At 40.7% G+C, this 24,443-nt stretch overlaps 1 protein-coding gene and 1 long non-coding RNA gene across 10 annotated transcripts; one reads left to right on the plus strand and one right to left on the minus strand.

The window, feature by feature from the left end:
* The first annotated feature begins 1,940 nt into the window (after window positions 1-1,940).
* On the plus strand, window positions 1,941-11,396 carry LOC136768758 (uncharacterized). Of its 5 annotated transcripts, XR_010822030.1 has the most exons (8): window positions 1,941-1,999; window positions 2,674-2,736; window positions 2,955-3,333; window positions 3,536-3,581; window positions 3,900-3,982; window positions 4,689-5,249; window positions 5,530-5,630; window positions 8,590-11,396. It is a non-coding gene; the product is annotated as an uncharacterized LOC136768758 (long non-coding RNA). The 5 variants fall into 5 exon arrangements; XR_010822029.1 differs by lacking the exon at window positions 8,590-11,396 and having other exon boundaries at window positions 5,530-6,306; XR_010822031.1 differs by lacking the exon at window positions 8,590-11,396 and having other exon boundaries at window positions 3,539-3,581; window positions 5,530-6,306.
* Window positions 11,390-23,943, minus strand: LOC136768757 (rho GTPase-activating protein 30). Of its 5 annotated transcripts, none has more exons than XM_066723117.1 (16): window positions 23,807-23,943; window positions 23,410-23,485; window positions 21,825-22,050; window positions 21,444-21,546; window positions 20,583-20,724; window positions 20,185-20,267; window positions 19,581-19,688; window positions 19,073-19,206; window positions 18,243-18,411; window positions 17,871-17,968; window positions 17,589-17,660; window positions 16,801-17,262; window positions 16,351-16,551; window positions 16,086-16,189; window positions 14,691-15,226; window positions 11,390-14,271 (listed from the first exon to the last, which is right to left on the minus strand). In XM_066723117.1, exons 3-16 carry the CDS (start codon window positions 21,910-21,912, stop codon window positions 12,657-12,659), a joined length of 3,915 nt encoding a protein of 1,304 aa, XP_066579214.1. In that variant the 5' UTR covers window positions 21,913-22,050; window positions 23,410-23,485; window positions 23,807-23,943; the 3' UTR covers window positions 11,390-12,656. The 5 variants fall into 5 exon arrangements, with proteins under 5 accessions (XP_066579214.1, XP_066579218.1, XP_066579212.1 ...); XM_066723121.1 differs by having other exon boundaries at window positions 16,429-16,551; window positions 23,312-23,485; XM_066723115.1 differs by having other exon boundaries at window positions 23,312-23,485.
* Between the last annotated feature and the right edge of the window lie 500 nt (window positions 23,944-24,443).

Raw genomic sequence — 24,443 nt, forward strand, 5'->3', positions numbered from 1 at the left:
TGTACATGCTTTTTGAATCACATTCCTTCTTCACTAGCTGATCCCAGGGGGTTCTCCTTGAGCAGCTGAGTTGAGGGTAACTATGGCACTAGACTGAAAGGCTTCACCCAAACAATTGCATTAATGCTGATAGTATACAGTGGCTCTCAAAACTATTCACCCCCCTTGGACTTTTCCACATTTCATTGTTACAACTTGAAATCAGAATGGATTTAATCCACAGTTTTTGCCACTGATCAACACAGAAAATGTCCATAATGTCAAAGTGAAAAATATAATCTGCAAATTGTTCAAAGGTAATTACAAATAAATAATAATTGTAATATTATTATTATTATTATTATGATTATGATTATGATTATTATTATTATTATTATTATTAATAATAATAATAATAATAATAATAAAGTAATCACCCCTACAGTCAATATTTGGTAGTGGCAACTTTGGCAGCAATTACAGCCATAAGTCTATTCTTAAGTGCCCATTCTTCTTTGCAAAATTGCTTAAGCTTAGGTGAACAGCTATTTTCAACTCTTTCCACATATTCTCAATGAGGTACGGGCTTTGACTGGACCACTCCAGAACATTGACTTTTTGTTTTCAAGCCACTCCAGTGTGGTGTTGGCTGTATGTTTGGGGTCATTGTCCTGCTTAAAGATAAATCTTCTCCCAAGTCCCAGGTCTCTTGCAGACTTCAGCAGGTTTTCTTCCAGGATTTCTCTGTACTTTGCAGCATCCATTTTGCCCCCTATCTTTACAAAGTTTCCAGGCCCTGATGCAGAGAAACATCCCCATAGCATGATGCTGCCACCACCATGCTTCACGGTAGGGATGGTGTTCTTAGGATGATGTGTGGTGTTAGGCTTGCACCAAACATAGTGCTTAGCATTGAGGCCAAAAACCTCTATTTTAGTCTCATCAGACCATAGAATCTTCCTCCACTTGGTCTCAGAGTCTCCCACATGCCTTCTGGCAAACTTTAGCCAATATTTGATGCAAGTTTTTTTTAACAATGGCTTTTGTTTTGCCATTCTCCCATAAAGGCCACTTTTGTGAAGCATCTGGGCTATTGTTGCAGAGTGCACAGTGTCTCCCAGCTCAGCCGTGGAAGACTAACTCCTTTAGAGTTGTCATAGACCTCTTAGTGGCCTCTCTGACTAGTGCCCTTCTTGCCCATATACTGATTTTTAGGACAACCTGATCTAGGCAGATTCACAGTTGTGCTATGTTCTCTCCATTTCTTAATAATGGACTTACTGTGCTCTGGGGGATATTCAATGCCTTGGAAATGTTCTTATATCCTACCCCTGATTGGTGCTTTTGAAGAACCTTATTCCGGATTTGCATTGAATGTTCCTTCATCTTAATTATGTAGTTTTTGTTAGGAATTGTACTAACCAACTGTGGGACCTCCCAGAGACTGGTGTATTTAACCTGAAATCATGTGACACACTTTAATTGCACAGAGGTGGACTCCATTACGTGACTTCTAAAGACAATTGGTTTCACCACAGCTCAATCAGGTGTGTAATAGCAAAGGGGTGATTACTTATTTTTAATTATTTTCTGTTTTGTATTTGTAATTAATTTGGAACAATTTGCAGATCATATTTTTCACTTTGACATTATGGACATTTTCTGTGTTGATCAGTGTCAAAAACTCCCAATTAAATCCATTCTGATTTCAAGTTGTAACACAGTGACATGTGGAAAAGTCCAAGGGGGTGAATACTTTTGAGAACCACTGTAGATTGTTATACATGCATGTTAATGTATACATTAAAATGTTAATGTAACATTTGTTGAGGGGTTATATAAGCAAAACAATTGTAGGACACTGATCACGCTGTTATGAGCAAGAAGATAACACTTCTGTTAGTTAACAGCTGGTTTGCAGCTGTGCCTTGTGTGTTGTACCTTTAAGAGTGCAGGCAAAGGGTGGGTAGGACTGATATCAACACAAAATGGCTGAAGTCTGCAGCAGCATGTAATACAGGTTGGTCATACATGCACTCATTGCTACACCTATGCTACTGTGATATTGCAGCACTTAGAAGTAACCTTACTATTAACAGTATATATTGTAATACCATGTTTTTCAAAGGTTTTAAGGAGTTACATTAGGGTTGTTGTCCTATCTTTGGAGATAAGACTAATCAAATCATGTAACTTCTACCACACTATGCACGAAAGTCCTTTAACACTTAGCTTCTGAAAGCGCTCAGGGCCAGATCTAACGGAGGAACACAAACATTGTTGCAATGCAGAAGGGTAATCCTGAGTTTTATGATAACCTATAGACCTTTTGTGTTTTGCTTGGTTGTTGCAGCAATTCATTACATCACGGGTTCTCTGATATAGATGTTTGTGTTTTCAACCCATACAAAATGACAGCAAGTATTTGCTTAAGTATATAACTTAAGGTTTACATTTAAGTTCTGATAAATTCTTGCTATCCTTTGTAAACTGTATACAAATTGTGTCACCGATTTATGTCTGAAATGACTCGATACCGAGCCCAGCATGTAAAGTGAAACAGGAAGTGATGAATAACTCTGCTACTTTTCCTGGCAAATCAGAAACTTTTTCAGAAGAGCCTTGAGCAATATTATTAAAAGCAAGAAAAAAAATCCACTGATGAACTTTCAATTCTTTTCTGATTTAATTTAGGCACGCATGTTCGTGACCAGCTTCAGTGGCCAGTCGTACTGAATGCATCCAATCCTGGACTGGGTGGGTCTTGATCTTCAGAGATTGTACTCTTTCAGAAAAGTTTTCAGATCTCAAATTCTGACCATATTTTGATACGGTCCCTGTGCAGTATAGAGGAAGTAGGCCTGCTTTGCGTTACCCGCACTAGATTTTAAAATTTAGAATTGAAAATGGATGATTTCATTTGTGATTTGTGATTCATTTGTGAGGTTTTCTTTTTTTTTTTCCCAACTGTTTAGGGGTGATGTTACTGACAGTGATGGATCCAGAGCAAGTCACGTAATTCATACCCCATCATCAAAAAAATTGTGTTTAATTAATCATTTTATCTGCTTTCTGGCAGCAGATTTCAACCACATGGAGGAAAATTTCTACTCCTGTTTTCACTATGCGTGCTGCTTAATAATCAGATTGGATCCCTTGAGCCAGAGCTTGCTCTGCTTAGTTCAACGCTTCTTTATGATCCAGCTCCTGTGAGCCCAGATCTGATCCAAATTTTACATTCGACCGGCACCAGGAGCTTCTGCGAGAATGACATCCCCGAAAAGAAGGTCTTCGCCTGATTTTGATAGACCTAATTTCTCCTCAGAGGGTCAGACAGCAATGGAAGAGACACAGGTGAGGAGGTATTTTTATTTAACAAATGAGCAGCTTAATTTTGCCCATGACCCCTCAGTGTCAGTCACACCTCTTGCTTTACATTCATGTACTTTTCTGTCCTGGTATATGTGCTGTCAGTTTTGCCATGTTGTCAGCTATTTTAGTCATGTTTCTACATGGATAACTTTATCCCTGTGCATGTCTTATCTGGTCTGAATAGCAGAAGAGCACTGAGGAAGAAGGAGATAAGCCTGGCTCCAGCAAAGGTAAGCGTGTTTCAGTCTCATTTCAATCCCATATTTTAAGCTCTCGGCAGTCTACTGGGTATTCCTAGCCCATTCATAATAGTAAGAGTAGTAAACTTCCAATAGCAACAGCTAAAGGGAAATAGCTGATTATCTAAAAGTCAGAGCATTACTTACCAAAGCAAGATGTTAAGAGGTTAGAAGTTTTAATTGCATGTTGGAGAATTCTGGCTTCTCCTTCATGAGAGGTCCTATCTGAATTATTAATGATAAGATAACCTGTATTATAAGCGAATACTTGATTTCATCCATAATACAACTTTGTTTTGATGATTGTAGTGTTCCCAGACACAAACCCTCAGATGCAGAGATCTCCTGATTTTGACAGGCCAAACTTGAGTGATTTCAACATGGAGACGAGGGTAAATAATAATGTGTTATTATATAATATTGTTCACTAAGTGACAATGCTGATTAAAATGACTTGGATTGGCAGAAATTTTGAAACAGAAAAAAACCCCATGTCAGCTGTGAACATGTTGGGCGTATCCCAATCTAATTCTAAATCGAGGTGTAATATAATTGGAGAGAAGATTGATTGTTTTTGCATATGAGATATAGATCGATCATTCAAGAAAAGCCAAGGCTACTGCAGTGTCTCCTGGAATTAAGGTGATGGGTACGAGAACCAACCATATTCCCTTCCCTCCAAACACCCTAGCTTATTGTATTTTCTCTTTTTGTCTTCATAAAAGCAAACTGAAACAGAGGAAGGCCACAGGAAAACTGGCGAGTCAGTTTTATTCAATTATTTTTTGCTTGGCCTCCTCAACTCTTTTTTGGCAGTTTCATTGTGATCCCTGTGAAGTCCCTTACTTTTACTACTGCGTCATGTAGAACTCTTGTTTTAAGTCCAACACATCTCATCTACATTTTAAGCGACATGAGTGATAATCTTCTCTTGTTGTACTTTAGATCTTGTACTATGCTATATTTGTGTATACCATGCAGTGATCACCGGTAGACATCCAAGCCTTTTTGTCTGCAGAGTTCTGTATATTTTGACAATCTTGCTGATTATCGTGTATTAACCACATAAGCACCTCCTGGTTTACCTTGTTCTTCCAGACACCCCAAAGGAATTCTTCGTCCAGGAGCAGTTCATTTGTCCGATATGCCTGGACATCTTCAACAACCCAGTCACTATCCCTTGTGGACACAATTTCTGCATGGTCTGCATCCAGACCTTTTGGCAAAACACTGACATCTGCACCTGCCCATTGTGTAAGACCAACTTCCACGCCAGGCCTAGCCTCTGCACTAACACCATGGTGGCTGAAATCACCCAGCAGTTCAAACAGCATCAGGGGGCAGGCTGTGAGGAATTCTACGCCACACCGACAGATGTGTACTGTGACATGTGCACTGGTAAAAGGCTCAAAGCCGTGTGCCGTGTGCTTGGCATCCTACTGCGACCTTCACATCCGGCCTCATTACGAGCAGGCCGCGTTCCGGAGGCACAAACTGTTAGACTTGTTCCAACTGGAAGGCAGACGCTGTGAGCAGCACAAACGGCTTCTGGAGCTCTACTGCCGCACCGATCAGAAGTGCATCTGCGTGCTGTGCAACGAGACGGAGCACATGGACCATGTCACCATCCCGGCAATGAAAGAGTGGTTTGAGCAGAGGGTAAGTCTGGGCTTTGTTGGCACATTTTCCATGACTGTTTCCCGCGGCAAAGCTGCTTAAGACTCAATCTTACCGAAAGATGACCATTTGTGCCACCTGATGTCTACACCTGTCCGTGTAGCTCAGACCGTGTGTGTAAATGGGATATTTGAGATTGGGGATAACAAGAGACAATGTGTAGATTCTTATTGTTTGCACACTTTAGTATGTGTTGATTAAGTTTTTCATATTTTTGAATTTCGAGTACTTAGATGATCCCCTTTGATTTTTGTCATCACAGGTTCAGCTGGAGCAGAGAAAGGCTGACATAACAAAGGGAATGCAGCAGAGAGAGAAGAAGATAGAAGAGTTGAAATTACATGTCAATTACATGTCATTAATGTGAGTGAAAAACATGCAAAGACAAAATAACATGCATCTCCATCGTGATTAATGTTTGTGGGGGAGACCAAATGTGATTGTAACAGTTTGTCATTATCGATCTAATTTTGACTGCCAATTGTGTCATGAATTGTTTCATATTGAACCCTACCTTTGTAAGAGAGCCTCTGACATATGGTTCATCATAACACACAATCACACACAGCAGTGGTACAGTTAGAGCAGAGGCAGAGATAACTTGTGCAAAATCATAGTTCAACTGTATCATTCCTGCTGTGCCAAATTAAAGAATACCAATTAAATTAAAGAATGGAAATAATTTATTGTCAGTGTAACGGGACTCATAGTGTACAGGTGATGTAACCCCTCTGTAAAATGAATACTGTGATAAGCCTTGCATGTCTGGAGATAAGGGCTGTATTAAAAACCGGTACTACCATACTTCACGTACTACATACCAACATTTCAGTAGTATGCATTATGCATATTGGGCATAGTATATTAATTTGTAGTATGGTAAAAGCATAAAATATTTAAGTGGTACCCATCTTTATGAAAATGTTTAGGTAAAACTAAAAGACACGCATCTATTTCAATAGTGCACATCACAGAACATGTATTGCATGTTAACATACACTGTAAATGTTGATTTGAATAAATACAAATTTAAATAGTGCACATTGTTTATTAGTCATTGCTGTTATTCCACCACCAAAATACACCAAAAATATTCAGTACTGAAAATACTATAGTACATATTAAAAAATAAAAATTAATACAATTATATCAAAAATCATTAGCTGACAACTGACAAACTACTGTAGTAGTTAACTACTAATCATTATCATAATTTGGATGGTAACAGCAGTAGGCTAGCTATCAAAGTGATGTGACCCTCCACCACAAAAACATTCAAAACGTATTACTTAAGTGTTAAAATATGTGAATTCCTCACAAAGTTACGACTTAAAGCCCCACTGCTTGGAATAAACAAAACACAGAACATCGCTGTTCAAGTTCCGGTGGCATTCTCTCCATAAACTTCATATCTTACACCGATCAGCCATAACATTATGACCACCTGCCTAATATTGTGTAGGTCCCCATTTTGCCACCAAAACAGCCCTGACCCGTCGAGGCATGGACTCCACTAGACCTCTGAAGGTGTGCTGTGGTATCTGGCACCAAGACGTTAGCAGCAGATCCTTTAAGTCCTGTAAATTGTGAGGTGGGGCCTCCATGGATCGGACTTGTTTGGCCAGCACATCCCACAGATGCTTGATTGGATTGAGATCTGGGGAATTTGGAGGCCAAGTCAACACCTTGAACTCGTGATTCATCAGACCAGGCCACCTTCTTCCATTGCTCCGTGGTCCAGTTCTGATGCTCACATGCCCATTGTAGGCGCTTTTGGCAGTGGACAGGGGTCAGCATGGGCACCCTGACTGGTCTGCGGCTAAGCAGCCCCATACGCAACAAACTGCGATGCACTGTGTGTTCTGACACCTTTCTATCTGAACCAGCATTAACTTTTTCAGCAATTTGAGCTACAGTAGCTCATCTGTTGGATCGGACCACACGGGCCAGCCTTCACTCCCCACGCACATCACTGAGCCTTGGCCGCCAATGAGCCTGTCGCCGGTTCACTGCTTTTCCTTCCTTGGACCACTTTTGATAGGTACTGACCACTGCAGACCAGGAACACCCCACAAGAGCTGCAGTTTTGGAGATGCTCTGACCCAGTCGTCTAGCCATCACAATTTGGCCCTTGTCAAAGTCGCTCAGATCCTTACGCTTGCCCATTTTTCCTGCTTCTAACACATCAACTTTGAGGACAAAATGTTCACTTGCTGCCTAATATATCCCACCCACTGACAGGTGCCATGATAACGAGATTATCAGTGTTATTCACTTCACCTGTCAGTGGTCATAATGTTTATGGCTGATCGGTGTATGTTCATCATATTTACATGATATTTAGCACACATATCCCTGACACACGTGTTCTGCCCTCACTGGAGACACTGTGCTCAGTCACAGATTAAATGCCCCTCTCTCTACCTCTCAGGTTTACATGCTCTCAGTTTATTGCACTAGAGACGAGCTGCTGTTTACCCGCAGGCACGCAAAGGGCAAAGGAGTGTCTTGTGCTTTGCGCCTTGTTTAAATTGGTTTTAATAATCTTACTGATTGGTGTTTTATGTTAAGTTAGGATTACAACACGACATACAGCACTAAAAAAGTGCACAACAGACCCACAACAATATAGTGTGCATAATGAGAATAGGAAACAAAAGTGATCCACATTGCCATTAGCCATGAAATGTCCATAAGCAACTTACTTTACTTTAAAATAAAATAAAAGGACCAGGCAGTTGTCTTGCATTTTTAAAACATGGCCATTTCGGGTATATTACGCGGAAAAATACGATTATCTCAGACAGTAGTATTTGCGCGTAAAATATGGAAAATTGGCGTGTTTTCCTCTATTCTACGCCTTTTACTGGTTATTTTGGTATTGACCTTCTCTGTGGCCGTATACCTCGATTCAACGCCTGGTTGCTCTGCTTGAGCAGGTGGGTTGAAAAGAACTTTGTTTTGATACTAAACATCATGGTCTTCATGACACAACTATTATGCTTAAGTGACTGAACTGAAAATAATAATAGCTGGCTTGTTTAATGGGTTGAGGTCACACACAAGCATCACTCGACACAACAGGTGAGCATGAGGTATCATTCCTCTACCTTGTGCCTTCTTGTCCTGTCCTCGTTTTTCCTCTTCCTCTCTTCTACACCCGATGGGTTTTCTCTATATCTCTCTCTCTCTCTCTCTCTCTCTCCACCTCCACCACAATCAAACCAAAGTGGCACTCAGGACAGTGTCTAGCAAAAAAAAATAAGACAAAAATAAAGTCCCTGCATTAAAGCATGTCTCTCTTTTTCACTTTTCTTCAAAGGTTACCTGACTTTGGACCCTGACACAGCGCACTGCTGGCTCCGCCTGTCTGAGGATGGAAAAAGTATGAAAATGGGCAGACGGGCTCAAGAGTGCCAGTACAACCCACATCGATATGATTACTGGATATGTGTTGCAGCCAGCCAGGGGTTCACCTCTGGGAAGCACTACTGGGAGGTGGAGGTCGGGGAGAACAGAAGATGGTTATTGGGGTTGCCAGGGAGTCCGCTCCCCGAAAAGGGCACAACTTGAAAATTACACCCGAGCATGGCCACTGGACAGTGTGGATGGAAGGCGATCCCTTCTGGGCAATGGCTGAGTCTCGGACCTCCCTCCTTCTGAGACTGAAGCCCCAGAGGATGACCTTGACCTGGATGACAGGCTGATCTCATTTTATAATGCAGAAACCAGGTCTCACATTTACACTTTTACTAATATGAGATTCAATGATGAGGAGAAGCTCTATCCCATCTTCTATACGAAAGATAAGGATAGGGAGCTCACAATAGTTTAATACAGAGATGAAGATGCAAGCCCACTCTCTTGGGGTAAACCACTTAGTTGGGATGGTGTTGACTGGGTAAAGCACTGAGTTTACATTATTTGTAATTCATCCAAATGTGAAATGTGTTTTTTTCAAAGTACTGTATCTACAGCAGTGGTCTCAAACTCAATTCCATTCCTGGAGGGCCGTGTGTATGCTACTTTTCATTCAAACCAAGTTCTCATTTAATTAATTAGTCAAATTAATCTTTCAATTATATTTTCAAAAAATATATTGCGAGGTATTTTAGAGTTGATGATGTAAAAGTGCATTTGATTCAAGGTACAGTTTCTTATAAAATATCCCAGGGTCTGGATAGGTGTTTAAATGTATCTAGCGAACTAAACAATTAGACCAATTAAGTAATTGACGAGTCTGTTGGAACGAAAACCAGCATATACACGGCCCTCCAGGAATTGAGTTTGAGACCACTGACCCGTGTTGGTCCAAAAGTCAAGTCAATGGTTCTTAAGAGTAAATGCACTAAAAATGGTGCCCTCAAAAAGATGGATGTTCACCACACATTATTATAAGAACAAGACAAAGACACAGAATATAGAGTTATATAGGGAGGAGTTAAAGTAATCAGGTTGCTTGAATGAAGTCACTGTAATTGTCAGGGCTGGAACAGTGGAGACTGTTGCCGTGTCTGGAAAGCCAAGAGGGTTAAATCAAAGAGTAGTCAGGGTTACAGAAGGTTAGTCGATCGATCGGGCAAACAACGGTACAGGGGAAGATCTGGACACGTAAAACTAAAGGCAGGCAAAAGGTCGATACACTGGTAACACGACTAGATATAAGGCTCGTCATTGCTGCGGGTAGGCAAGGCAAGACTATGCGTTTGGCAGAGGGAACAAAGGACAATATATAAGGGTTGTAATGAGTGTGGCAATTGGAAACAGGTGGAGATGATTAATGAGAACAACGGCGATGATAATTGAATAATGGAGTGATCAGAATCGTGGAACAGAATCTGGGGAAAGTGTGGCTAGGGTGGCATACAGCGGTGAACAGTCAGGGTGCAGGTGTTACAGTAATAGGGTAACTGGTAACTGTTAACTGGAAAAACTATTTTAAAAAACTATTAAAAAAAGATTAAAACAGAAAAAAATAGCAAATTCAAATGTGTTTTCTTGATTTTTGTTTTACATTTTGTTTTACAGATTAGTGTGAGAAATCATAATTCATTTCCATTGGCAGTCTTTTCAAATCAGGGGTGTAGGCTGCCATAGCAATGCAAATAGCCTGTGCAAGATGTTCATCAGTTATTGTTTTGTTATTTTTTTTAAGCATGCCGCTCAGCAGTATGTTGATCCAAACATGGTACATATTGCCAAAACCAGTTGTCTCAAAACAAGGCTAGGACACTCCTCTGCTCACAAAGCTCATCTGAACATGCCCGCTGTCCACCCAAGGAAGTGTATGACTTGCAGTCGTGCTACACAACCATCTTGGTTCAACAAGATTTTGTTTCGTTTGTGAGATCAAAATACCTGTTGCGTCATGTTGTTATTTTTCCAGCAGATGGCGCCAACTCTATTTCAAAGTGAAAAATTGAATCAGCGGTAAGGTCTGGATGTGCAGAAACACGACCACATTGTCTTTGAGTGATTTGACACTTTCCCAAAGATCGAATACGATCCTTTATTTGCCTTGCAGTGCTACATTCAGGGTATTGAAATGTCCGAAGAGCCATGAAAAAACAAAAATTATCATGTGCTGATTATTTCACATAAAATCCCCAAATTCCTCTGAATGCAAAGACAAATTGAAAGTATTCGCATCCCTCAAAGCAAAAAATATCATCGTCAATGCCATGCCATTCACAGAAGGAACTTCAAACTGCGTACTGTTGAAAAAATTTAGTGTTTCACGTAAAATGTTAAATGTGTACAAAAATACAAGGAAAATAACTATAAATAAAAGAACAACCACAGAGGAAATAATTGAGCTGAAGTTGTTGCTGGCAAACTACGAACTGCATCGCTGTTGAAAGGTCACGTCTCACTTTTTACCACAACTCTACAGGTTGTTTTTCTTTTACTTTTCAGTCTTGACCAATTAAAAACACACACATCATATTTTGACATAATGCAATAAATGTCATTGAAAATCTGAGTTTGACACACATTGTGTTGGAAGATGTTAGGAAAGGAAGTGGGAACACAAATGTGATGTGGAGCTTCTTCGTCTGCCGGTTCACTGCAAACCTACTAACACAGACGAGCTCAGAACAAACGACAATCGCGACAATCACTTTTGATTGCTTAAAAATAGACTTTATTATTTTCCAGTTCCAACATACAATACGTACAATGAATTCCGGATCCAGTACAGAACACAGTATGCTTTCTCATATTTTATACATTTTACACAAATCATTGATAATTCAGTTTTATTGTGCTCTCATACAGACGTCGGAACGTCAAAGATTTGGTATTGTGACTCTTGAAAGTGTATTTTACAGCTGAAAAGCCTTACAGAGTATTTAGAAAGAACTGTGATATCAAAGAAAATAAACTGTTGAAAAAAGAAGAACATTTCTCATTATATGATGCTCATGTTCTGGAAGAAAATATTACATGAAAGGTGCCAATAGAATCCCTGGAAGACTTTGATTGATATCCTTGGATTTAATGTGATGTCCAATGTGTTCTGCTAGGTATTGTTTTGATAATTAACACTTTCCTTTTGTGTTACTTATAATTATATTTCATTTAATACACTAAGGCAATTGCAGCAATATGAGCTTATCCCTTTGCAGGCCCAAATGGATGTGAAGAATACCCTTGTCAGAAATGAAAAACAAACAAAAGAACATGTAATACATAGTCTTCCTTAGAGATCCAAAGTGGTGGATCTATGGAAAGTATTTTTGACATGTTTTACCGTTCTACATTCCAAGGTCTTTTCCATGATATGTATGAAGAACAGGTGTGCACAAGTCGACTAAAACATCATTTTAAAAAGTGTGGGACACTTATAATCAGTTTCTAAAATACAGATAAGTGCAAGCTCTATGGCCAGAGAGAATTAAATCATATTTCTATGGAATGAGACATTTTGTGTGGCAACAGTTCCACTCCAGACAATATTTTCTGTTTCATATCATATTGTGTCACCGTGCAGAAGTTACAAAAAAATCCAACAGTATACTGGAAATAACCTAATCCAACATTTCCTAGGCTAATTTCTACAGAGGAAACCACTAACAGCACAGATTTATTATTATTATTATTATTATTATTATTATTATTATTATTATTATTATTATAAATGCATTATGTCCATGGTCATTTTTAAGGTCCAATAAATGAAAATGTTGAATGATTTTGCATTATCGGTGGAAGACTCTTACAAAGAAACCTTTATGGCATAAAAGCAATATATAATATGAATGTGTTCTGTTTGATGCTCAAACCAAGAGGCACTCAAAGGCTTGGCCTCTGTACTCAAGGTTAAGGGACTTTCTTCATTTCAAATATAGATCTACTCCCAATCCTCTCTCTCCCACACACACACACTCACTCTCTGTCCTTATCCCTACCCATCTCCAGAGCTGCGATCGACCGCCTCTTCTGTGTTTTCACACTATCTAGTTTCTGCTCGTCATCTGTGTCCCAAGAGCCGAATCTCTGACCCATCCTGGGCAAGCTCATGCGCTTGGATACTGCTCCCACGGCGATAACATGTGCAGTGGGGCTGGCATGGCAGGTGATGTCACTGAAGGCATGGCGGGCTAGTCTGTGGGACACGGGAGAGGTGGTGGGTGATGATTGCTCGGAGTAGGGCCCTTTCCATCGAACGGGTGTCTTGCCAGAATTCCTGTCCTTTGCCCTTGCCACAGCTTCATCGAAAGACATGCTGGTCGCCATGTTGTTGCTCGTCTTGCTGCCTCCTCCCCGGTCGCCCTCATGCTCCCTCTTTGCCTCCTTCTCCGCCTCCCTCTCTCCATTCTCAGATTCTTTTATGGGCATCTCCAGGTGATGGTGTAGCTGGTGTCTCATCTGTAGAGCCGGTGGCAATTTGGAGAACTGGGGCTTGGGTGGCACAACAGGAAACGATCTGGCTTGGTACAGTTTTGGCGAGCCATTGAAGGACACCGCCAGCTTCATGCGAGCACCTCCGTCCGCATCATATTTTTCACCTTCATTATTCAGATACATCAAGTCCCCCAGTATCTCTTCCTCAATCATCTCATCTTGCATAGTGTGAGACAGCTCTTGTTCGAAATGGTCTTTCACATCTACGCACTCCGTGGCTTCATTCCTCAAATCTCCAGTCCCGTCTACCACTGGGTCCAATGCCAACACCGCATCTTCATTCCTACCACTGACTGCAGCCTCCATTACATCCTCAACCTCCTCTGGTTTCACACTGTCATCTAGGACAATCTCTGGTTCTCCCTGCAAGGCTTCAGATTTGTCCTCCTCCAACGATTCCAAATCATCAGAACACACCTTTCTGCCAACCACTTCCTCGGCAGAAGAGCCTGTATCAGCCTCATTGATATTAGGTGAACCTGCAGGCTCTGAATGTTCTTGCAAGTTCTCTGGGAAACTATCTAGCATTTCAGCTAGCTGAACAACAATGATTGGTATCTCTATAAGTGATTCACTTGAGGAATCATTGTGTCCTTCTGCAGAATGGAAGTGTTGCCCACACTCATTTAAATGTGTTGAAGGCATCTCCGAGCTGTCAGAAACAGTGTCAGAAAGTTTTTGAAGTGGTTTATTGAAATCCTGCTCCACTTGTGAGCTAATTGTTGGTGCTACTTGACTTCCAGGATCTAATAAAGATAATCCATTTCCTTCTGGATGGTTCATGTTTCCCTCTCTAATATTCAGATTGCCCAAATTTTGCGTACTTTCAATCTCTATGTTCTCACTTTCCACTTTAGTCTTTGAACAGCACTCCCTGCTGCTAAACCGAGTGCATTCCACGGTGTCACTATTGTGATCCACAGTGCAGTCATCTATTATTCTAAGTTCAGTCTCATCTCTTTGAGAAAGTACATCGCTGTCTTTATGAAGTCCAATAAATGCAGGGGGTGGAGTATCAGTTTCAGGTTCAAGGTGTATGTTAATATCTGCCACAATCTCATTGCCTTCTCCAGGTGCGAAGTGTACCTTACAGTCTCTGTTTAAAGAAAAGACAAAGAACAGCAAGTTGCAAGGAATCACATAAAGAGATTACCCTGTTCAGGACAATGCTGTCAAAAACCTGGATAGAAACTCTGATACACTGATCTAACATATTTCAATTGGATGTTTCTTAGTATATCATACATTTATTTCAGAGTGGATCTTAGGAATTTATATATATATACTGAAATTTGATCCATTCATATAATACAAATCAACAATGACTGATCGGGATATTTTATTCACATAACCTTGCTCTCTGAGGACATATACACGTTTCTGTCCATCCTACAGAAGACAGTCAAGTTTTATGTTTCTCGAGAATGTTGCTATAACATTTAGACCTCTTCAGCGTCTACTACACAATTTGAACTCAAATTTGTTTTTGTGTGTGAAGGCCTGGCAACCACTCACCCATCTGTCTGTATATCTGCGAGTTCCTCAGACTCTGGTCCTTCTCTCAGCTCCTGCGGATCCTGACAAATGTCTCCCGGGGCTCCCATGTCCGAATGAGGCTCTTCATTTACCGACTGCAGCCCAGGATCTTCAGGAACTACCTGGGGTATTTCACTGGCCTCCGCAGTCTCTTGCTCAGGTTCAGGCTGGTGATTCTCCCCTTCGGTGGCTACGATGTCGACGGTAGTGGTCAATCCTTCGTTAGGCTCGGTGGTGTGGAGTTCCGGTTTCGCGACGGCATCCACAGCGTTGGTCACGGAGTCATCTGGGACAACTGCAGCGGCAGTGTCTGGCAGTCGGAGCTGGGGGAAGTCCAGCGTGTCCGGCACGCTGTGGAATTGATCGTTGTCATCGTCTTCGTCCCCCGAGGAATGCAGTTTCTGTCCGTCCGGTTCAGAGGAGAGGCTGAGGGGCGGCTCGTACATCTCACTGCTGAAGCTCAGGCAGCCTTCCTCGTCTTCGTAGCAGGGAGGTTCCACTGAAAACTCATTCATCTTTAAAGAAAGGAAGATAACACAGCGGGGAATGCCCAGTCAAGTGCCAGTCTGAGTGAAGTTCAGAAAACTGAAACTGAAAATGTGAAGACAACTGGTAGTCATCCTTAGCAAGGGGTGAAATAAGAAAACGCATGGGGATATAAAAGCCTTCGAAAGTACAGGTATATCCCGCTTTGCACGACACCATCATGCACAGATTCGTTACTGCCCACATTCAGGAAAGCAATTTATTTTAAAATGAAATGTTTAAAGTCTAAAATATATCAACTGTTAGTAAAACTGAGAAACACTGTTAGTTAAACACTCACTTTGCATAGATAGAGGGCATAGCTGTTTCCAAACAATTTAAAACATTTCTGTTATGTTCAGTAATTTAAAAACTAAATTGTTCAAATCAACTAAGTGAGTCAAATATGAAAGCTTATGCTCCGGAACTGCAGTCACACTAAACTCCGCCCCCTTTGAATAAAGTGTTCTCAACAGTATATCCGTTTAGCTTCATTATTTACGTTCAAAAACAATTTGAGAAAATATTATAAAGGAAAAGGAAAGGCCTGAAAGTGAAGATAATCTAAAATGATGTGAAAGAGCATTGAGCTAGGAGCTTTGACAGATTAAAATTAAATTCCCAATATATATGGGGAGTTTATGATTATTATTTGTATTATTGTTCATTTATCAAACCAATTTTCTGATTAACAGCACATTTATATTAGTGTTTAACTCAGTTTCATGTTTGCATTTATGAAACCTATCGCAATTAATCAAGTGTGTTTTTGACCTTGTTTAGCACAAATTGTTCTATAAGGCAAATAGAAATGGAAGGACTGATCGACAAATACACGGGAAAACAGACCAGATTTCCTCCTTCTCTATCAATCATGTCCAGAAACGAGAAGGTGTCTTGTAGGTCAAACAGCATATCCCCCATCATATCATCAGTTGCGTCTCTCCGCATATCTGCCAAAAGGAGGCCAGGCATTAATTAATAGGAAATGGCACCATATTGGGTAATTAAATTGAATATTATGCACAATGGGAGACTTCCAATGTAAAATTCAATGTGTTCAGTAACTTTATAATAAGAAACCAATTGCAAATTGTTTTTATTTTTTGCTGACCCATATATTCTTCTTCTTGACAATCTTCCTCTTCATGGTCCTCACCTTCGTCCTCTGAAGTACTGACGCTGTACTCACTTAGATACTGCTCTTCTTCCACACCTTTATTCTCCAAGGGGACATGGTCTTTATGAAGGAGACCGCTCTTGGCGTCCAGCACGGACTCCTCCTGTGGTGACTTCTCTTCATTTTTCTCTGGGGCTGAAAGGAAAAGGAGTCATTCCCTTACAAGCAGACCAGTTATTGATGGTTATTTTGATATAGACCGAAACATGTTTCAATCAAGATTGTGCCTGTAAACTTTATATACTGGCAACAGAAATGTCACAATTCCAGTGTCGATTTAGGGAAAGCTCTCAAAACCTACTTAGGTATTATCCTTGAGGTCCAATGTGAAGAACACTGCTGTAATTGGTAGAAGGCGGGGTTCTGGTAGATCTGTACACTTACCCATCTCCTCTTGCTGTTGCTGAGGCAGTAGCCTGGAGGTTCTGTCACTCTCCTCTGCCTTGGCATCCTTGCTATCCGGTTTCTCCATCTTGATGATCCCTAGTTCAGAGCTGGACCCTTGCAAGACGCCCAGCGCTAAACCGGAGGTGATGTGCAATGGCACGGTCACAGAGAACGGCCCGGAGATGTGCATGCCTGCACGCTTGTCTGCCCGGTTGCCGTGGATCTTGGGCGACTTGGACAGGACCATCTCTGAGTTCAAGCCGGCGAGAGACCCCAACGAGCTGGGCTCCGTCCTGCCCACCATGCTGACACTGGCCCCTGCCCCTCGGCGGTACGTCACAGCATAGCCACTCCCCTGCACACTCCCTTGCTCTGATGGACACAGTGCCTGGGGCTCTTTCTCTGCTGGTCCCAGACTCTCATGTTGTAAGGAGATTTGACTGGAGTTTCTGGACTGTACTGGAATAGAAAGTTAGAAAGAAAGTGTCAGTGTTTTCGGGCATCATAGGGACCACCCAGTCTTTTACAATTTTGCTACAATAGGATATTCTGCATCAATATTATCTATAGAACATTATAAGTTGAAGTTGTTCTATATAGTACATATACAAGAGAATTATGAAACAAATAAAACCTATTTTGTGATGTCATAAAACCTATTATGTTTGACAAAAAAGCATTACAAATGTAATAATACATAGATGTCCAGTGTTTAAGATCTTATCAAGAGCAAATTCACACATACAAAACATTCTTCTTTTGATAAGAAAATGATGTACATTTACCTTCTAGTGCACATGGCACAGAGCTTAGGGAATCCATGCTTTTTGCAGGCCTGAGACTTGCCTTAGTTTTGTCTGCATGGAGGAAAATGGGTGGGGAAACATTATAGACAAGAAATGAACAGAACATATAATTACAGAATTAGATCACTATCAACACAATGCTCAATGAGTGTATTTCAGGACTGACAGTCAGAGAATAATTTTCTGCTTTCCCATCATTCCATGCACATTCCATGTCCCCTAAGCTATGGTAAACAGATACATTTCAACAACAAATATTACCTTTGCTGCTGTTTTTGCCCTTCCTCTTGGTGTCATTGTTGGAGCGACCAAGGTTAAAAATGGATCTCCATTTCCTGCCTTTCAAAGAACCCTTTCTCCTGTGGGAAAAGATGTGAAGAAAAAGATAAATCTGTGACCTAGGTTTTGGAAGAACCATATTTTCTGTCCAACCAATTATTTATATAACTAGTAGAAGACAACCTGTTTCTCGGATATGACCATTCAACACTACCCACAGAAACAACTGTATGGTGGCTTTTAAAAGACCAAGGTGGTAGACCCCTGGTCAACAACGTAGTAAGGTTATGATGTGTTCCAATGATCAGGAGGATGCGAAGGCCAGTTCTGTACAGCAGGTAGACCCACACTTACTTGTTATCTGACACTTCAATGATGGCATGATAGGGGCGCATTGCGGGCGGGCCATCCCCTGGACTGATGGCGCTGGGGAAGTGGTAAGGCAAGGCACGGAAAAATGGATCCTCCTGATGGCCGGTGCAGGAAGGAGAGGGCAGGGACTTTCTCCGCTCATTGTGGTAGCCTAAGATTGCAAACATATAAAGGGTCTTTTAAGGAAGCATTGCACCTCTACAAATTCCATTAAGTGCTCCCAGTGAAAGAGTTCAGAACAAAACAATACACCTGTGATACTTAGTCTTGGTCCTGGAAGGGCATTGCCCTGCAGGTTGTGAAGGCAACTTTAAATCTGCAGAGGATTGAAGACCCGGGGTCAAATGACAATGCAGACTGTAAATTGTATTAACTGGCTCAATTAAATAATTTAGAGCTCACACCAGGATTAGGTGTCATGACATTATATAATTCATGTTTTTAAATTACACTGGGCCAAGTCAAAGCGGTGTACCATTTCTAGTGAAAATGCACTTGTTTTAATAACCTGCAGTAATGGTTATGTTAGCTTATTTCAGAACTGTTGCCCATTAACAGAACATGTGCTTCTTAGGCACACAGGATTCAATTGATTCAGGTTTCTGTTCATCTTCCATGTCCTAAATGTTCTATTTCTATATTTTTACCTTCACAAGCCACATGCAAGATCAGCCTGGCCATAAGAATAAAATGATGTTTATATAAAAGATACATTTAAACGTAACGCCTTTCCAGTTTCAGGTATTTGATAATTGTGGAAAATACAAAGTTAAAGTTCACCAGGCAGAGAAACCTGATAATAATAATAATACCTTTGTGCTCGGAGTTTATATCTGTAAAGAGCTGCTCCACATGCATCAGGATGAACTCCACCACAATGGACTGCACGCGCACCTCCATGAACGCAGCAGTACCGTTGAAGGTGGTTGATTCAATGTCTTTTGACCTGCAAAGCACAAACAGATCAATTAAACACAAGGTGCTGCTGGGATGAAAGCTTCAGTGACCACCAACATATTGATAAAAGTGGCAAAACAGCCCTGAAAATGTGGTTCTGTCGTTTACAGCATACTTTTCTAGGTGCATAACAAACAGCAGATCATTTTAGTGTGACTGAGGTTCTAGACACATATGCAGTTATTAGACATTTTGAACTTGTTTGATGAATGTGCTGCACAGTTGAAGGACTGAATTTGGTACAGAAACCAATGGTTAGGCCAAACGTTAACAGGCATTTAAAAAAAGTGTGCTAATTGTGTATAATGTGCTACTAACTTTCCTGCAGATCACAACTGAGTTTCACATTGACAGAAATCCTACCGTAGCAAATTGGGGGCCCAAACTATGGCCAGATTTCGAGCATGCATGTTGGTCTGTGATGAGAATGAGGCCATTCGCAAGAGATGCTGCATCAAAAACTGAAGAGTCCTACAGGACAGAGAATTAAGGAGAAAGAGAGAGAGAGCGAGAGAGAGAGAGAAAGAGGTGTAAATACAATTCCTGCATCTTATAGTCACACATCCTGGGGATCTAATACATCTATTTGAATTGAAATCACAAGAACACAAGTTACAGGTTAAAAACTGGAAAAGGTCCATATGGTTCAGTGTTCAGAAGTTTGTTAAAAGTGTATTGTGTCCAATACTATTGTAGACTTCCATTATTAATCCTCCCCCCATCCCAACATCAGGAGAACCACAATAGCTCAGGTCGTACAGTTTGATTATTTCAGCCAGAAATTGATTCAATGGTGCCACGGAGAGCTGTATTAGTATGGTATGGCATGGTCAGGAGACCAGGTAGCTCCCAAGGACCAAGGCTGGAGATCCCTGCCCCCAAAAGCAGGTAACGGCATGTACTCGATTTCCAGATTAAACTCTTATTATAATCTCATCTCGAGTTTAACAATGATGCACAAAGATACCTGTAATGAGGGTCAGGCAGCTCTTTGAGCACATCCTTGATTTTGACCAATCTTTCCTCTTCCAGTTGAAGAGCCACGGCATCCTAAGGAGGAAAAGGAGGATCAGATTTGGAAGGATACAGTTTCATGAGGGAACAGACTGGGTGAACACCTTTGGAAAGCATGGCAGGGAAGGGGAGACCATGATTCAAACCACTGGAAGCATGGGCAATGCCAAGTTAAGCACATTTTAAGGATGGAAAATTATGGGGACAACTGCGGATTAAACTGGGGAATTATATTGTGTCCTGTTGGTGGTAGCATTGTTAATGTAGAATCACGACAATTAGTAGTCTACTATGAGGATTACGATTCTGCTGGAGGGAGGACGTTGCTAAATTATGATGTGTCATACTTACAGCAAATTTGTCATAGAGCTGATAGGTGAGCAAAGGGTTGGGCAGTTCTCTGAAGTAGGCCTTACACAAGGAGCTGACACAGTGAATATCCTGCAGGTAGATGTCCTTGTTCAAGTCAGGGTTATCTGTGTCAAATTCAGCCCTAGAGAGAGAGGTAAGCCGGTCAGACACATTTCAAAACTCCATTCAGTCAGGGGAGTTTACTTGCGTAGGTACACCAAGATTCTGCAAACAAATCGACATGTTTGGAATCTGTGATGATTGAATGTGTCTGGTTTCATCTGTCATTAAAATAAAGGCCGGTTCAAATAGAAAATGTTTGGTCCACAATCCGCTGCTACTGACCTACAGTAGTCGGTCTGTGTTGTGTTTTCATGCTAGTTAAACATAATGAAAATTATATTAAAACTAAAAGTACATCCTGCACAAATTGCACCCCTAGCATTTAAGTATCTTGGAATGTTGTTGGTAACTGAAGGATTCTTAAATACTGATAATTCTATGCAGGGGATGACATTTATACACAAGATAAGAGCTCTAGGAATCATTGCTAAAACTGCTCTGTGTCTGTGATTTACGATTGTCAATAAAGATCAATTCAAAATACTGGTAATGGTTTATTTTAAGGTACTCAAATTACACTATAAATATGTAATAACTAATCTATTAGCACTGGATTACTAATACACAAAGGGCTAACATATAGGAACAACTGACTTTATATCGATAACAAATATTATATGTTGTTAATACTCTGTCTATAATAGGTCCCTGAAGAAAATATGTTTTAAATGCTTTTTTTCTTTTCATTAGACCGCATATGAAAGATAGAAAGCTGCAAGACGTATTTTGATGTCTCACCTGAGTTTCTGTGTATTGGACGACACCCCCGAGAGTCTGTAAATACCATCAACGATCCCATGCTCCTCAATGAACTCACTGCAGCACCGCAAGACCTGAGGAACTGAGACAAGGAGGAGAAAGAAGTGAACTAAGTGAAGAAGATATTAAGGTAATGGCACAAATGACACCATTGAACACAAGAGAGGAGATACAACTGATTAATCTGGCTATTAACAATGAATCGTCTGGCTATTAACATGTCAGAAGGCTAATGTTTGTAACGTTGTGATTGAGAGTCGGTCGTCATTACATATTTGTAATTCAAGTACTAAAAAGAACACACACAAGACCTAAAAGTGTTTCTGTTTCTCAGTTCATTAAATAATTTATTACATTTACCTTCCTGTCCAGATGCATGAAGGTGCTCCAAAAGATCGCAGCCAAACACTTTGTCCTTATTGGCCCCTTTCCTCTTCCCTCGCTTCATCGCTCGCAATGCACACCCTCTCTAGGGTCAGCCAAGGGTCAGGACAGGGGCCAAAGGTCACCAAGGTCAGGAATCAGTTGTTTTCTACTTGCAGGTCTCGGTGACTGTAGCCGTTATGGTGTTCTGCTCCACACCCTCCTGCAAACAGACAGGAGCCATGGGGGTCAGGATTGGTCTGAGGAATGGTGATTTGCTACATCTAAACTCCTTAAACTCTCCCACTTCAACACAGTGTCCTGTTCTGTCATGAGGGAAGTGACATTTACAATATCTAGTACTGCTACCATCTGAGAAAACAACAGATGTGAAATCAAAGGCTTATTTTTGCTTTATTCACCCATGCAGCAGAAGGTTGTGAGAGAAACAGGACTGGACAGAAGTGAGTTGAACAGAGGTACCAAATCAGCCCCAGCTCAAATTTCCTTCAGATATTCAGATTGTGAAGACGTCATTTCTGGTAAGTCCCTATAGCATTTTGCTGACAGGTGACAATGTCTAGTGATTCTAGGCCTAACTGTCCATCACATTGCATTTTGCACAGCTCAGACTCTGCTTGGATGTATTTCAAATTGGAGACCAACATTAAAAAAAAAAAAAAAGCACTTTTATACTCCTTTTGAATTCTTTGAACTAGAGCCCTCCCACACAAAAATAATCATTAGACCTCCATCTCATAATGTTTACCATAGAATATTCACATTTCCAAATTATTATTACTATTTATCGATATATGTATTCATTATTTCTTAGCAGATGGACTTTTTTTACACTCGTCAAATTTCAAGAGACATAATACAGTAGAAGCCAGAAAATAGAAAATACAGCTTTGGTCCTTAAAATACCTAAGAGCAAGAGAAAAGTATTGGGCTAGATTCTATGTAAAGGTAGTTCAAGACAGAGCAAAATATGGCCAGACAAGACATTAAAGTAATCTGAAAGTGCTTTAGAGCTCAGTCATGCATTTCAAATCAAACCAAAACCAAAACAACATCCATCGGATACAGTAACTCTTTAAATACCTAATATTACAGTAAAACATCCACACCCAATATGACATTGCAAACAATACTGGCAGCAGCATAATCTGGTATCAAATAAGGCTTTGCAAATCTAAACCCATCAATCCTTGGTCAACAAAAGCTTAAATCAAAACCAATAAATTATTCAGACAAAGTAACACAGATTCAAGTCTCTACATTGTCAGACAGACCAGTCGTCATGTGAGAAAACCCTAATCCAGGAGCTCACACCTTTTATAGTTATATAAGTGGTTATCTAAGTGGTCCAAGCATTGTGAGATCTAATACAAGAGTCAGTTACAAAAGTGGTAATACTGTTGTGGCAATAGCACCTAAAACCCCAGCAAAAAGCAAAACAATACCAAAGCAGTGCAGATTACCCTCAAAGGAAGTCAAGCACTTGTAGCAGCCAGTTTGCCCTGTACAGCAGCGAAGACAGGATACGTTAGAAAGGAACACAGATGAATCCAACAGTCACCATTTCATGAAAGGTCCTCAGTTATGAGTCAAAGCACCTTGTCTGATGGTTTTCTCGAGTGGCTTTGCAGACAGGTCTGAAGCAAACACAAAAAAATACATATATCAATCTTGCGTTGCAGCCATCCACTCAACTTCCTCGTTCTCACTCCAAAAAACAAACAAAACCAACAAACACAGCTAATTTGTTATTCACAGCTGGATGTCTAGTCGCCCAATGTTCAAACTAATTGGAGAGGCCTCCCTATAGGTTCTCTCCCCACCCAGGCCTCTGTATCTCCCCGTCTCTTTACAGACATAGATTTGAATTCTTGTATCTGTGTGCTGCTATGGGTGTAAATCTTTGGAACAGGAAGTAGCAATTTCATCGCTATCTCTTGACTTCTATCCTGCCTTACCAGCCTAGAGTCCCCAGTCCGTAAACCATCCAACGCCTTGTGTCGCACTTTTGCCCTGACTGCAGATTTCTGGGAAAATTCACAAGCCCCCCAGCGCACCACCTTAATTCATGAACGAAACACAAACCCATAAAAATCAAGTAGATCTTCTTACCTTAGCAGCCAGCAGAGATGACGCAAGCCTCTTAACTTCCGTTGGTGACTTCCTGAGCCTCTCTCTCTCTCTCTCTCTCTCTGTCTCTCTTTCTCTCCCTCAGTCTCTCTCTTTGGCCCTCACCTCTCTCTCTTTTTGCTCTTGCACGCGTCGTTTTCATAACACTGGATATAAACAAGGCCTTGTGCAAGTCGTGGGTTACAAATGTCACATTGTCACATCAGGGTTGTTTGTTTTTCTCCCCATTTTATAAAATGGTACAAATACCGACACACTGTTCTATAATCTACTTGAAATAACTAGGTGGAGAGTGTGAATCTGGAAGATCATGTTGATACTAATTAATACTCAATTTCTAAATAAGTTCAGCAGATTTTTATTTTTTGGTGAATATTTGAAAAAGATTTGAGAAGACTCCATCTGCAATAGCCAGATCTGGGGCACAGCCCTAATCTACACTTCACATAACTGAACTCCTTCTCA

The sequence above is a fragment of the Amia ocellicauda genome, chromosome 14 (assembly GCF_036373705.1).
Source record: "Amia ocellicauda isolate fAmiCal2 chromosome 14, fAmiCal2.hap1, whole genome shotgun sequence".
NCBI classification, from domain to species: domain Eukaryota; kingdom Metazoa; phylum Chordata; class Actinopteri; order Amiiformes; family Amiidae; genus Amia; species Amia ocellicauda.

Bases quoted from the DNA above. Each gene is read 5' to 3' on its own strand.
- LOC136768757 (XM_066723117.1), bottom strand. From the start codon at position 21,912: ATGAAGCGAGGGAAGAGGAAAGGGGCCAATAAGGACAAAGTGTTTGGC. The intron at 19,207-19,580 runs GTAGGATTTCTG...TGTGCTTTGCAG, and splicing joins TGGGCCCCCAATTTGCTACG to GTCAAAAGACATTGAATCAA. The intron at 17,661-17,870 runs GTAATATTTGTT...TCCTCCATGCAG, and splicing joins GGGCAAAAACAGCAGCAAAG to ACAAAACTAAGGCAAGTCTC.